Genomic DNA, 14,859 nt, shown 5'->3' with positions numbered 1-14,859 from the left:
ACGAGCCAAAGCAAGGGTCTTTTGCCTGCCTACAAACCCAACCCAGCACCGCAATCCGGAGATCCCTTCGCCCTCGGATAGACGCCGGCTTACGAACTTGACCCGGGACGCCCCTCTCAGTGTGAGCCACATACCGCAACTCTCAACCACAGCGACTGGCGGGTATTTTTTGTTGGGGAAGGGCAAGTGGAAGTGCGCGATGACCCGACCCCATGGGCACACATGACGGGAGAGAGTTGTTTGTTTGCTTTCCTTGGTCCCCGTTAGCTCCGGTAGGTATGCAAAAGGGTCTGCGGCGCAAGAGGACCAAGCCCGCAGAAGCGCCTGGCATGTGAACGAATGAGCGCACGGATAGAAAGAGGTTCTGGGCGTCTTGTCCATCCATGCTGCAATGACGAGCTTGTCGTGGGGGAGGATCCTCTGTTACGTGAGCGGGCTGTCGAACTGAAACAGTATAGCGAGCCACAAAAATGGCGACCATAGTGGTGTGAATCAACTTGTGATTGTGGTGTCTGAGTGAGGGGAAAACGGCTGGGTAGGGGGGAATTGTGATACAGGTAATCCCATGTTGCTGGGGTATTTTGCCTGTGAGGAATGGGTAAAAGAGCCTCGAGTCTATTGTTATCGACTGGCCGTTGTCTCGTCTGTTCTGATGATATTACCAGGTACACTATTTGTTAGTAATGGATAGCTTGATAGGCGACTTTGATCTCATCATGATGCCTCTATCCGTTGACCATCTATGATCCGTACCGGATCTCCGATGAAAGTGGGGTGACGGTTCACAGCTCGCAGGGGGGCATGTCACAACAGCCGGGCACGGAAGTTCACTCTGGACACCGAGGGACGTGCTGTAACTTGCTGGGCCGGCCTGTTCTGTTTGTTGGAGCCTGGCTAAGACACAAGAAACGGGCGTGTAATGGGCCCCGGCCCGGATGGAGCACCCATTGTCTGGATATCCACAGCGAGCTGCATGTATCCCGGTCAGTTGCAAAAAAAAAATTCAAGTGGAAGAGAAAAAGAGGGAAAATAAGGGAAAGATCAAATAGGAGACGTCTACAGCTTCACGTTTCTTTGTAGGTGTCATAAACTTCCCTTTACCTTTTCTCTTCTCTAATATCATTCCCTGTCAAAAAGGTCCAACGGGAAAGCACCTGCACCTTCCCCGTCGTGCCCAGCACCTTGGCCTGGTCGTAGCTTCCCAGCTTCAGAAGCAACCTTTCCCACCTGGGCAGGCACCTCGTCTTTTGCCTTCCCCTCCCTGGCCCCAACCCCAGCCCCAGCTATTTCTGTATTCTCATCCCATCACATTCTGTCGCCAGACCCGAACCCGAAGGACACGGGCAGAATCAAACTCGTCGGCGATACTCGGTCCTTACTTTGATCTATACCTTGCTCCCTCGAACGACGCCGCCGCCACCGACCACGCCTCGCTCGCTTCTGATAGCCATCTTTATCAGCTGTCCCTGGTCCTCAACCGCCCCTCATTAGCAGGCCTCTGGCCCGTTCGTCCTCAACCTCTTGTCTATACCGATTACCTGTCGCCTCGACTTATACACCCTGACATCTTGTGCATCTTGAAGAGCGCTGGCTTCCTCCTCGCTCGCCTGCCATGTCTGCAAAGGCTGGGACAAAGGACGCGGCAGCGCCGCAGTCCGCGACAAATCCAACCCCGCAGAAGGAGCTCTATCCCATGGTGAACTGGAAGTATGACATGTTCCTCTACAGCGTCGGCAACATCGTGGACATGTTCTTCCGCGAGGTCGTGCCTCGAGGTGCCTGGCGCGTTCCTCAGACTGGCCCCGTGCTGTTTGTTGCTGCGCCGCATGCGAACCAGGTCAGTTAATTGTCATGATTTGCGCCTAGAGCGCCGAGATGGGAGATGCGCAGCTTTGGTCAGACATGGAAGATGAAGATTTTTGCTGACATTGGCCTCAAATCAGTTCGTCGATGCCATTATTCTTCAGCGAACCCTCCGCTACGAGGCCAATCGTCGAGCGTCTCTTCTCATCGCCCAAAAGTCCGTCCACGGCTTCATCGGCTGGGGCTCGCGCCAGGTCGGTTCCGTGCCTGTTGGTCGCGCTCAGGATGCCGCCAAGCCCGCCACTGGCACCGTTTACCTTCCCGATCCCATCAACGACCCGACTCTAGTTCGTGGTATCGGTACCAAGTTCGGCGAGGGCGAGGGTGAGATACAGGGCATGCTCTTCCTTCCACCTGGCAAGAAGACGACAGGTGCCAGTGTCGATATCGCTCAGATTCTCGGACCCGAGGAGATCCGCGTGAAGCGACCATTCAAGGGCAAGCTCGCCTTGGAACAGCTTACAGGCCGCGATGACATTGACAAGGACGGCAACTTCACCAACAAGGCAGTGAAGGGTCCCGCCCCAGGATACCAGGGCACCAAGTACAAGCTGGCACCTCATATTGACCAGACCAAGGTCTACGAGGCTGTCTTCTCGCGTCTGCGCAACGGTGGTTGTGTGGGTATCTTCCCAGAGGGAGGTAGTCATGATCGCACTGAGCTTCTGCCTCTCAAGGCTGGTGTCGCTATCATGGCCCTGGGAACTCTCGCCGAGGATCCCGACTGTGGGCTTAAGATTGTGCCTGTGGGAATGAACTATTTCCATGCGCACAAGTTCCGTTCGCGCGCTGTTGTCGAGTTTGGCGCTCCCTTTGAGATTCCCCGTCACCTTGTTGAGCTGTACTGTAACAACCAGCGCCGCGAGGCTATCGGTCAGGTCCTGGACATGGTTTACCAGGCACTCAACTCGGTGACCGTCTCGGCGCCAGACTACGACAGCCTGATGATGATCCAGGCGGCTCGGCGACTCTACAACCCCACTGGCAAGAAGCTCCCACTGCCTGTGGTGATTGAGCTCAACCGAAGGCTGTGTATGGGTTATGAGCGGTACAAGAATGATGAACGAATTACTTCTTTGTCCGCAGCGGTCAAGGAGTACAACTCGCAGCTGCGTTACCTGAACCTCAAGGATCATCAGGTGCAGTATGCCAAGATGTCAACCATCAAGGTTGTGTTCCTATCCATCTACCGCTCCATCAAGCTCCTGTTTCTCTTTATCTGCACCTTGCCTGGGCTGCTCCTCTTCTCGCCAGTCTTTGTGGCCACCAAGATCATCAGTCGACAGAAGGCCAAGACGGCTTTGGCAGGTTCGACGGTCAAGATCCGTGGTCGAGATGTCATGGCGACGTGGAAGATCCTGGTAGCGCTGGGATTTGCACCTACGCTCTACAATATTTATTCGATAATCTTGTCGTTGAAGGTCTGGCAGGATCGGCTCTGGGGCCATGTTCCTGACTGGGTGCCCTTCTGGTTGGTTTACTTCATGGTGTGGCCCCTCATGGTTGGCATCACATTCGCATCCCTGCGCTTTGGCGAGGTCGGCATGGACATCTTCAAGTCCCTGCGACCGCTGATGCTGTGTCTGAATCCGTCGTCGAACTATAACATTCACAAGCTGCGGCTCAGGAGAGCAGAGCTCAGCGCTCAGGTGACGGATGTGATCAATACTCTTGGCCCTGAGATGTTTGATGATTTCGACAAGGTGCGCCTTGTTCCTGACCTGTTCAAGACCGAGGGTGGTGCTTCAACGTCTCCAACTTCGCGTAGACGACGAGACAGTGACCAGTCGAGCACTGGGTTCGATGCTGAGACACCACCAGCTCTGTCGCGACGAAGCACGACGCAATCAAGCCGAGCACTGCCACGCAATGATTCGTTCAGCAACATTGGCACGGTTGGCATCTTCTCGACAAGACCACCATCCCGAGCGCGCAGCCGATCCCGGTCGAGCAGCAGTGGGGGCGGGTTTGGATCTGGTGGATTCCCTATCAGCGGATTCACTACTCTGGACTCGGCTGGCGGGTTTGATGAAGCAAGCCGCAAGATTCGAGAGGCTATGAAGGTCCGAAGACGCAAGACAGACCAGGAGAAGACGGAGGGAGAAGAGGAGGAGGAGGACAGCGAGGAGGAGGGCTACGACGAGGCAAGGAAGAAGAACACCTAGAGGATTGAATGAGAAGGCTAGTGAGGAGGCTAGAGAGCGAAAAGTAGGCGGCGATGGGCATTTTGTTGTATATTGAAGTTGGTTCACACGACATATTTCCTAGCAGGTTTCTATGGGGTTTCGGCATTGGATGATATCCCTATGTCGGGACACGTTGGCTTTTAAAGGGCCAAGTCATTTTGGGAGTTGAATACCACATCATACCGTATCATGACACGCATTGGCTGAACGACTCCTGTTGGAGGTTCTGATCTCGGTGATAACTTGAACGGACCAAACTGTCGGAGTAAACTGTCGGGGTTCTTTCCACAGTGCAGATATGCTACGACTTTACGGTGCAGGTGACACGGCAGATACAGGACCAATGCCGACCAAGTTATTTCGGAAATGTTGGGGTTGCCCAATGAAGCATCTGTCATAGTAGAGACAAATGCCGTTTCAACAGGGGCCTCATTAGCTGGCAATGTGAGGATGAATGGGGCGAGGAAAGCAGCCAAGCGGGCCAGAATGTCGAATAGAAGAGCTCCACAAATTAGGAGCAGGGGGTCTCGACTCGCTCGCTTTGAAAACCGAACCGAAAACCCAGGGCTGCTGGCTCCAACAGGATCTGATAACCAGAGCCGACGTAATGACGTGCGTAAGTACTATAATGCGGTAGGGCCTTTCGGTGGTCGGAGATAGGCGGAGAGTCCGGGGCGAACAATACAGCGAGTAGGAGATAGCGGCTTATTCGAATGGGGGGAAAGCAGCATATAAAGCGACCTGTTTCTGTCTGGTTTGGATTAATTCCTGACTGACGGTGAATGATCTTTTGAAGCGTATTGTATTTTGCGCTGATTATCAATCTGATTAGTTTGGGTAGCGATTCCTTTTAGGGCTGCAGCCAAGGTTTATCATTTCCAGTCCTGAGAGACACGAAGAAATATCCCACCAGCCAAAGCCGATCCCACAGAATCTTTTCAGTGGATCACGTAGGCAGTGCCGAACCGAATTGAGTGACGACGGCCCAAATATCTACCGGAACCGTTTACCGGGCCATTACATTATATACGATGACCTCCCCTTCCCTTCCTCCCTCCTCCACAACCGCCGCTCCACCCTCTTCCCTCCCGCGCATGCCCGCAAAGCAAAGAATGGCCCTCTCCCTCAAGTCGTTTGTGAGCTCGGTGCTGGGCGGAGGCGCGCCGCAGCCGCCCTCGGCCACGGAGCTGTTTGTCAAGGTGGACCCCAAGGTCGACGGGGAGGAGTGCCTGCACGACTGCGACGGCTGCACCGCGCGGTATCCGAGGGGGTTCAAGATCGAGACCGAGGATGTGCTGTATGGCCAGATCAAGGCGTGGAGCACGCATCTGCTCGTGGGTACGGGCAAGACGGATTGGGTGAGGGATGTGGCGGATGAGAAGGGGAGCGTCATGCAGGCCGTGGAGAAGGCGAGTGCGCCTACCAACGGGGTGAGTAATATGTCTACTGTGTAAACTCTCATATGGGCTCTCATACGAGCCAATCTTCATATGAGGTTTCATTGGGTCGTCATAATTGTTAACATGTTCTAGAAACTCATGCTCTCGGCATCCAACATGCCCACTCCTCACGACACCGACGACTACTCGGAGCCCACCACCCTGCTCCTCCTCCCAGCCTTTAAGCTCATCCACAATGCTCACCCTCTTAACGCCCCCCAACTCATCACCGAGATCATCAACCAGGCACCCACAAGCACTTCCCCCCTCTCCCCCACGCCCCTACCTGCTTCCCTCCCTTCCCCGGATCCTGACGCCGGGGTTCCCGCTCTGTCTTTGACTGACTGCCCGCACAATGCCGTGATTCTCATGTGCAGTCATCGGACACGAGATGCGCGGTGTGCACAGAGCGCCCCGATTCTGAGGAAAGAATTCGAGCGCCAGCTAAGGCCGCTGGGTCTGTACCGGGACCTGCATGATGAGAGGCCAGGTGGTGTAGGAATCTACTACATCAGCCATGTGGGAGGCCACAAGTACTCTGCCAACGTCATGATCTATCGTCGACCAAACGCCTTTGGCTTGGACGACACGGCGCCGGGCGAGACCAACGGGACTACGAATGGGGCTCAGAAGACCAACGGCACCAACGGCGCCGAGAAGAACGGCCACACAAATGGCTCAGAGGAGCAAGCCGGCACCGTCGGTGCCTCGCAGGGCATCTGGCTAGCACGAGTCAAGCCCGAGGACTGCGAGAACCTAATCCGCTACACAGTGCTGCGAGGAAAGGTGGTCAAGCCCGAGAGCCAGCTGCGGGGCGGCTTTGACCGAGCGAGGGGCCTCATGAGCTGGTGATGATGGAACAGAGGCAGAGACTGACGGATACCCCGTGGGAGCAGGATGCTTGTTTTTGGAAAAAGAATGCATCATGATACCTGAGCTGCTTAGAAGGAAGGAATAAAAAAAAAACATATATAGACATGCATTGCCCATAGAAAGCAGGGATGGGATATCTATCTCATCAGCTATGACGACGGCTAGTCCGAGATCCATCGGTTACTTGGGCAAGTGAGGAATCATGATCAAGCTCTGGGCGTGAATACGACATCCTCGTATCATTGGATCATGATCCCAGCATCCATACTCAGCCAAACACATGCCACGGTGCCAGGTCTTATCCATGATAGGCCACCCATGATGGAACGACACGGATCGAATGGACCAGGCACACCTCGGAGATCTACACTTCGCGTACCTTGCATGTGCCAGGAACCAAGAGCCGCACACACACCCTCGGGTTTCCATCTTTAGTAGGTAGCCCTGATCGGCTGACGAAGTCTGGTCTATCTTGTCTGGATCGGCGCCACGGTGGAGAAGTTTTGAAACGGCAGCTGTCAAGGAACCACGGCGCCATGTCACCGTTGTGGCTGGTCTACGGGTTGACTCGTGTTAGGGCTATTTTTTTGGTGCCTTGTTTTTTTTGCCTGTATTGCGCGTTTCCTTCTCCTTTTATGGAACCGAGGGTTGACGGTGGTTGGATGTCAGATTGGACAGTAAGTGTTTAACTGTGTTGGAAACTGGAGCAACACGGAAGGTTCCAGGCTTCAACTGAGGAACACATTGAATAATGAAAAGAAACAAGGTGAAATTAATAGAGATGATGGTTCTTCATGTCAAGAATAAAGATGGTGTGCGAGCCAACAGCCAGTTCGCCAACTTCACCAACCCATCTAGGCCCAAGCTCCGAAGAAACAAGAAGAGCCGCAGACCAGAATAACAAGCTTTTTCTCCTGTTGATCCACCCCGGAACCTTTACCCAAAAACCTTGTCCCATGTTTCAACTCGACGCTCCCCTAGCTTCCACACCAATCAAGGGTGGCTCTACCAGCGACAAGGACACCAGCGCCAGGAACGTGGTGGATAAGGGAACTTTTCTTGATGACAGTGCATGGGACTAAGCTTTTTCCATGTGGGTTCTTCAGTTTCTCCCTTGTGATAAGAGACGGGATGTTGCGTGCTAGGGGGTTGAGAGACGGGTATATAGGACGGTCGCTGCTTTCTCCTCGAGTGTCTTGTCTTTTGTGTCTGTGTCTGTTACATTCTTTCTTCACTAAACATTCTTTCTGGTCTGTGACCCAATCTCTCTCTTGACTTGATTTCCCTGAGCTGGTCTCCTTCGCTACCAAGACCATATCTCTTCGCTGTATCAATCTCTACCTCGTCACATACCCTTTACATTCCTTCAACTCTACAAACATCAACATGAAGACCACCGGTGTTGTCGCCTTCCTTGTCGCCGCTTCGGCTTCCCTCGTGTCTGCTCTGCCTGCTCCTATCCAGAGTGAGTAGTCCCATCACTAGGATTCTGCAACCCGTGGGGTCTGACATACTTCACAGGCCCACCCCCTCAGGTCTCTGGCTTCATGCCTCCATCCTTTAACAACACTCGTCCCTGGAACCCCAACCGGGGTGCCCGAGTTCAGGGCCAGGAGCCCCCTTTCCCTACCGCCAGCAGGGGTGTTCAGGAAGTTTCCTGTAAGTAACTCAATAGATGTGAAGGTTGGGGAATACCTTGCTGACAATGAGTAGTCCCTACCGCCCCTGCCGTTGTTCCCACTCCCACTCCTCTCCCCGGTAACGGAACCACCTTTTAAAGAGAGACATGAACTATAAATGGGTGACGGCTGGCACAGGATTAGAGAACTGATCCTTATGGGATAGATACATGGATGGGTAAGACATATAAGAACAGTAAATCTGGAGAATTAGACTTGCTCCTCCGGTATAGATAGGAATAGACCGCCACGGCACGGCAAATTGAACTTGTGGTTTAACTGTCTCCTTGATTGAGGTCGTGTTACATCTTTTGCTTTGCACCTTGGATATCCCTAGAGACTCAACAACGATGATATCCTATTCTTTTGGAGTTTGTAGGCTAACAACAGCAATTATAATTCTCACCATGAGCTGCTGCTTTGTTGTCTTGGTGTTGAGAGTCAGATTCAGATACCAGTTGCCCTTTTGAGCCGGGACAGGGGCTCTTGACCAATCAGAAGTGAGCATCACATCAGCCTCCGGCTACTGAATCAAGCAATTTCTTGTGGTCTCTTGGAATTGTCTTTTTTTTTTTGCTCCCTTTCTTATTAAAGCTATTGGAGTTGCTAGGCTATCCTTATTTAGTCATGCAATTCAGTAGTGGACATTACTGAAACTGCCGGCAACTCCCCAATAGAACCATGTTGTCTGGCTATTGCACCAGCTCCGACTTTAACCCCGGCTGTCTTCCACAAACACACCGTCAGCTGTGATATAAGGGAAACCCTCCTCGGCTTGCAGGACGCCCTCACTTACCATCTCAGGCCCTTGACCCGCGAATCCGGGATAGACAACCCGACGACTCGAGGACCGTCAATCATCAATCACATGGGTGGTGGCGGACCAAGTTTCCGAGTATAGACTCTCATCGTCGGCATGGCGACTCTGGCGCCTCGCCCACATACCTCGAAGCTGGCGGAACGCGTCAGAGTCGGCCCCGTCCAGCCGCGCGAGCTCCCGCAGGCCAGCCTCCAGAGCAATCTCGGTCCTGTAGAGGCAACGCCTCGCGATTCCACGGTCGCGGCGCAGCCTCGAGTACTCAGAAGTAGGCTTGTTGGGCTTGTTCTGGTCACGCACCTCGCGCTGGATCTTGGCGACGTCTTCGTGGATCGAGTCCATGCTGCTTTCAAACTGCCCGGTAACGTTGCGAATGTCGAGGACGGCCAGGTTCCAGAGCAGTTGGTCCCGCTCCTCCCTGACAGCGAGGACCTTGCAGTTCGCGTCCTTGTACCACTCATAGGTCGCCTGGTACTCATCCTGGAGGGCGTCGAGCGTCTTCTTTACGCGCTCCCGGTACTGGGGAGAAGACTTATCCAGCACGGGGTCCTCGCTCTTGTTCTTACCCTTGTGGTCCTCGGGGAAGAAGGTGCTGTAGGGGAACTTGCTGTAGTCGGGGAGGTCGTCGTCCTCGTGGAGGTAAGGCTTGAGGCGTTGATCTTCGGTGTCGTCGGGCTGGCCGCGGCCACCACGGGTAGGGAGGTTGAATGAGACCTTGCCCATTGTATCTGTTTGTTTCGAAAAGAGTGAAGAAGATGTACAAGTTGTACTATAAAGGAAGCTATAGGCTTGAGTGATGTTGACTGGTCAGGACAGGCTGGGTCCATCTTGGTGGATATATATGCGTGAGAAGCATTATACATTCACCAACATGATGACGCTCTGGAGCTGAATCAGTTAGCAACGCAAATCATCACCGACAGGTGAACCGGATGGTTCTCACAGTAACGTGTGCGTGAATAGAGGCTGTGTAGGTATTGGCAGTTTGTCTTGTTTCTCATTTGCATGCCTCATACATGTCTATCTTTCTTCATCATGGACCTCTGGCGTCCCTCAATCTTTAGCCAAAAAGGCAACCCAAGTAGTCTAATTTGCTCATTTCGTTTCCCCATGTTGAAAAAATCCCAGTTTGACTCGTGAAAACATTTACCCAGGAAAAGAAACAAAAAGACCCGTGACCGAACCCAGTCATTTGTTGCGCCGTAACCCAAACGTTGAAGAGTTGTTGTTGTGTGAATCATCAACTCAAAAGGACATTACCACTCCACGTCTTCTCTTTTCTCATCAAATGGTTGCTAAAAGTAAAAAATCGACATCGCTGTAGCCGAATAGTAAAACAAGGCAGAAAAGGTTTGTGATGGAAGCCAGTGTTGGTCTCCCATCAGTCGGCAATGTCTTCAGTGCTGTGGCTGCTTGATGTGCCGGTTCCGGCCGCACTCATATGGTTCTTAGCCATGTTGACGAGCTTCCAGATACCGAATGACACGGCGGCGAGGATGATGAAGAGGATGATGATGATGACAGCGATGACGTCGTTTCTCTTCATTTTGGCGGAGGTTGATGTTGAGAGGAGAAGTGGTGGTGTTTGAGAGGTTGGTCTTGTTGGGCACCAGTTGTATGGTGTGTTGAGCAGACAGGCTGTTGGAGAATGTCTCGGGCTGGTCGAGACAAGAAAAATGTCGATCCAGGAATTGGTCTAGGGAGAGATGTCAAGATGGAGATGTCTCAGGCTGTGAAACAGTTAGAAAATCAGAAATTGCTTGCTCGCATGACAAGAATCGACATACCCAATAGACTTTGTTGAGTGCAGCTGCAGGTGACTTGCGAGTTGACCAACCAGGTAGTTCAAAGTAGATGATCCAAGAGAAGAGAGTAAATTCGTTCCAAGTCGTTCGTGTCTGTGAATAAATCGTCTCTTTGTATCGTCAAGATAATTCGTCTCTATAATAATTCGATAGAACAAGAAGGGAAACTGGAATGTATGCGACTCGCCTCTGTCAGTTATATAAGTCGTTGCCCCGCCACCCGACTTTTTTTTCCTCTTCCTCTGCCGACGCGTTAAATGGCAAGGCTGGGCTCTCACGTCGCGCCCAGACCTTTTTACAGGCCATGCAGGGGTTCTTTTGGTGGGGTCGCCAGGGGCTCTGACACGCTGCGACCCTGCCGAGGTTTCCCAGCCTCGCAGAAAACGTCACCCTCTTTGCAGCCCAAGTCGACAGTCGCGATAAATCGCGTGTTGTTTCAGGGCCAGTCATTAATTGATTGCATCCATTTAATTCATTGACGAGTGGCAACCCTTGCCATTATATCCGTACATCCATTGACCTCAATTCACCACCGAAAATACGACACCAATTCTACAGCACAACTCCTCCATTCTCATGTCCGTAAATGACGTGTCTTTCAGCGTGAATGCACCGTTAAAATCAGCAAATACTCCCTCCCATGCGCCCATATCATCACCACCCCACCTGCCCTCGATACATGTCGAGAACTCCTCAGGGGTTGGCTCCAGATATGGTGAAATGGTACCGTTTCCGTTCCGCGTGACAGACAAGACAAAATCAACAAAAAGAAGAACCACTCCGCGATCCTTTATCGATCGCCCAAACGCCGTTCAAGTCAGAGGTCAGAGCGCGTTGCTCAAGCAGGCTCCAGCAGCCCAGTCTTAACATAATGACTATCTCATCAACCCTCAGCTTCGTCCACTTGCGCCTTCTGCTCCTCTCTAATGATCTTGACGTGTCGCTCGTAGAATTGGAGCATCTAAGGAGTGTCAGTCTGTGTATTTCCATACCACCATCAGCTTCGCTTACCTTTTGTGGACACTTCTTGTAGATGATCTGAGTGTCATGCTTCGTCTTGTTGCCATTCTTCCAGATCAGATAGACAACCAGCTTGCCACTACCCTCTTCCTCGCAAGCATCGATCGTCTCGATCTCGTCCTCCCACGAGCCGGCTGGAGGACTCCACTTCTTCGCAGTCGCTGGAGGTGTTGTGTCGGCCGGATGCGCTGCGCTGCGTCGAGACCGCTTCGCTGTTGATGTTGTGCTTGGGGTGCCATTTGTCGTTCGCCGACGCTTCTTGGTTTTGCTGGCTTTTTCCGTCTGCTCGAAAATCTTCTCTCGTCCGCCGATCTTGGCAAAATACTCTTCGAGGATTTCTGATGCGGATTCTCTGCAAAAACCCGTCAGTCGACATACCACCGCACCGAGCAGCTTTGTTCACTTACTGGAGGTTTTCCTCCGGCTCCCATGTCATGTCCGCCACGGCATCGTATCCTTCCCACTTGACGTGGAATTTCAAGCTTCCCTATGATCGCCGTCAGCCGTGTCCGCGCTGAAATTGGCCAAACCTCTACTCACGTCGTCGTCGATGATGTGCTTCTTGATCGCCTCGACAACATACCTGAGGCGCGTGAGCATTGCGCAAGTGCACAGCCAACACACAACTTACTCGTCCTCCTCGAGGTCTTCATCCTCCTCTCCCTCCTCGTCTTGTTCATCGAAATCCTCGCCATTGGCATCAACATCGTCGTTAGGATCCGAGGCTGCGCCAGCCGAGGCCGACTTTCGCGTCGCGCGCGGGGGAGTGGAGAACCCGCCGGCATCAGAGGAATCGTCTTCACTAAGGGCTTCGCGGGGGTTAGCGATTGCGCTGAAGCGATTGCGATAAGGGAGGGCGGCGTTATGGAGGCTCCTACCGAACGCGATCGCGATGCGCTCATCTTTCGTCCCGCGCGACAGGCTCGGATGAGGCAGCGCTGAAGCGGTGTCGGAGATGGAAGGTTCAACGTACCTGGGGGCATCTTGTAGAATTTCGATAATAGCGGTTTTGAGGAATTGCAGGCCGGGCTCCGAACGATGGAGCTTGAATTATGTTGTAATCAGCTTGTTTGCGCGAGCGGCAACAAAACTTCCTGAGAGAAACCACTTCCAGCCATGCGAGAGAGCAAGAGCTACTGCCCACTTTTGGAGGGGCTGGGGATGTGGCTCGACCTTGACATGTGGCTCAGCTGCACGTGATCCTAACAAACGACCAACATCCACATGACTCTGGCCGTTTGAAGGATGGCTTGGTGCGAACAAGCTGAGATGCACGTTGGTATGACTCTGTCTGCCCATTGCTTTGTCTCGTGCCTTCACAGCCTCAGCAGCCCATAACATCCGTTTGTGATGCATTAGAAGACGGCCCCATTCGACTACTGCGACAACTGAGGTCATACCTGATGCCCTAATGCACCAAATGATGAGCAGACAAACGCTAGGGAGGCCGGATGGCATAACTTGCCCGGATTCTGGAACAGCGCAAGAAGCAAACATGGCATAAATCAGCTGGTATTAATTTAAGCTGCCGAAGCACTAAAGCAGGAACCTCGCCAGTGAGCCCCGTTTTGCTCAATCACGGCTGAAAGACCTAGTAAGGGGACGCTGCATGTCAACCAACACAACGCTTCAATGGTAAGCACGACACCAGCTCCGTTTACGTTTACGTTTAGACGCGCATTGGATGGATGGATACGTATTCTCCTCGCGATCTGCAAAACAAAACGGGCCTAGCGCAGGGTTGAGAGGGCAGCTGTGTCCTCCGCCAGTGGTTACTTCGCTGCCCACCCAAGTTAGTTGCCGTATCTACGACCCCTGATAGGCGCGTGTTGCGGCTTTCATTCAGGGGTAAAAGCCGACGGTCGAGAGTTTATCGACGACGACCAAACCGCAGCGGGTGGCTAACGCTCAGAGAGACCCAAGCTCCTCTCCCTCCGAGGTCCTAGCTCCTGAAAACGGAATAGACGTTTGTGCGTTTTACGAGAAACTGGGGGGCCACCGATGCTACTCCAAGGGGCGAGCTCAAGGCTGGCGTCGGTGTGCGGTGGGTCGGGTGGTGAGGCGCCCGAGGTGAAGTGAAGAGAAGACAGAAGACGGGAACGAATTGCCGAGCACTCCAGTGTCAAAGGCCCGAAGACCTCAGCGGCGAGCTGTAGGTAGGATCCAGCAGCTGCAGAGCGTAATTAAGCAAATACGGCGTCTGGTTTTCTGCGGTGGTTAAGGGGCATGCAGAAAGCTCACCGTGTCTCGGACCAGGGTGTTGCAGGTTGGCCTCTCCTCTTGAGAACGGCTGGAGCCAGCAAAACTCCCAGCAACCAGCAACCCCATGGTCGGTGCCACCCATGCCCTTGTCGGCGGCCATCCGTGGTCGCCCGTTGGCCAATCCGCTCGGGGCTGGGCGTTTAGCGCTGTGAGACTGCCGATGCCAGCGGTCCAGTCTCTGCTTCCCCGGGCTCATCTCAATCTTGGTTTGCGTCGGTCCGGGCAGACGCAACGGACATGATTGCTTGCCTCGTGCCTTGTGCCCGTTTACGTTTGCAAGTGCTGACTCTGCAGCGGAGGGACGGGAATCGTGTTATTATGCGAGCATGACGAGTTTGCCGGCAGAGACTGTTTGACGTCTCATCTCATGGATGTCATATCCAACTGTTGGCAGACGACAAGGCGAAAAAGGGGAGCCCCAAGGTTGGACGCCATGCAGCCAAATGTGAAATTTACTTGGACGCAACGAAACGGCAGCTTGCCTTAGCCTCACCTGTGCCTCTTAGATTTCGTGTTTCTGCCTGTCGCGTTTACCGTGTAATCTTGTGTCTGTCCGAGAGGCCAAGCCCGCAGGTCGTTGCAGAGAGGCACGGGTGCGATCCCGAGGCCGGACTCTGCCGGGACCGAAGTGTAACCATCATGGTTGACGAGTTGACATTGACGTTGAAGCGCGAACTGTCATGGAGGCTTTGAGGCTGCTGTACTATTAGTTATGTCGATTGCTATAGCGGGAGCCTCCCGTCATCGCCCCTTGGCGACCCTGAGTCGATCAAGCCAATTGCCGAGCAAAAGTGATAGGTAAGGACATCATCGATTTGAGTCAACCCTGTCGCTCAACCATCCCGAGAACCCTACTACGTACCTGCGCAATCACCCAGAGCAGGGCATGGCAATCAGCATTCTATTATTGACAGT

General features: G+C 53.2%; 4 protein-coding genes across 4 annotated transcripts; 2 read left to right on the top strand and 2 right to left on the bottom strand.

The window, feature by feature from the left end:
* Positions 1-1,612: 1,612 nt before the first annotated feature.
* Positions 1,613-4,028, top strand: NCS57_00399100 (PlsC domain-containing protein; the record flags this gene model as incomplete). The annotated part of the gene is made up of 2 exons (XM_053053968.1): positions 1,613-1,837; positions 1,944-4,028. 2 exons carry the CDS (start codon positions 1,613-1,615, stop codon positions 4,026-4,028), a joined length of 2,310 nt encoding a protein of 769 aa, XP_052916128.1.
* Positions 4,029-5,080: 1,052 nt separating this feature from the next.
* NCS57_00399000 (uncharacterized protein) lies at positions 5,081-6,340 on the top strand (the record flags this gene model as incomplete). Its single annotated transcript, XM_053053967.1, has 2 exons — positions 5,081-5,479; positions 5,582-6,340. 2 exons carry the CDS (start codon positions 5,081-5,083, stop codon positions 6,338-6,340), a joined length of 1,158 nt encoding a protein of 385 aa, XP_052916127.1.
* A 2,553-nt stretch (positions 6,341-8,893) lies between these two features.
* NCS57_00398900 (uncharacterized protein) lies at positions 8,894-9,580 on the bottom strand (the record flags this gene model as incomplete). Its single annotated transcript, XM_053053966.1, has 1 exon — positions 8,894-9,580. One exon carries the CDS (start codon positions 9,578-9,580, stop codon positions 8,894-8,896), a length of 687 nt encoding a protein of 228 aa, XP_052916126.1.
* A 986-nt stretch (positions 9,581-10,566) lies between these two features.
* NCS57_00398800 (Chromo domain-containing protein) lies at positions 10,567-12,665 on the bottom strand (the record flags this gene model as incomplete). The annotated part of the gene is made up of 8 exons (XM_053053965.1): positions 10,567-10,587; positions 10,645-10,667; positions 11,551-11,623; positions 11,674-12,034; positions 12,090-12,169; positions 12,223-12,265; positions 12,314-12,491; positions 12,656-12,665. 8 exons carry the CDS (start codon positions 12,663-12,665, stop codon positions 10,567-10,569), a joined length of 789 nt encoding a protein of 262 aa, XP_052916125.1.
* Between the last annotated feature and the right edge of the window lie 2,194 nt (positions 12,666-14,859).

The sequence above is a fragment of the Fusarium keratoplasticum genome, chromosome 3 (genome assembly GCF_025433545.1).
Source record: "Fusarium keratoplasticum isolate Fu6.1 chromosome 3, whole genome shotgun sequence".
Taxonomy (NCBI): Eukaryota; Fungi; Ascomycota; class Sordariomycetes; order Hypocreales; family Nectriaceae; genus Fusarium; species Fusarium keratoplasticum.
Note: the sequence above shows the minus strand (reverse complement) of the source record. Positions and strands in the feature narration are given on the sequence as shown.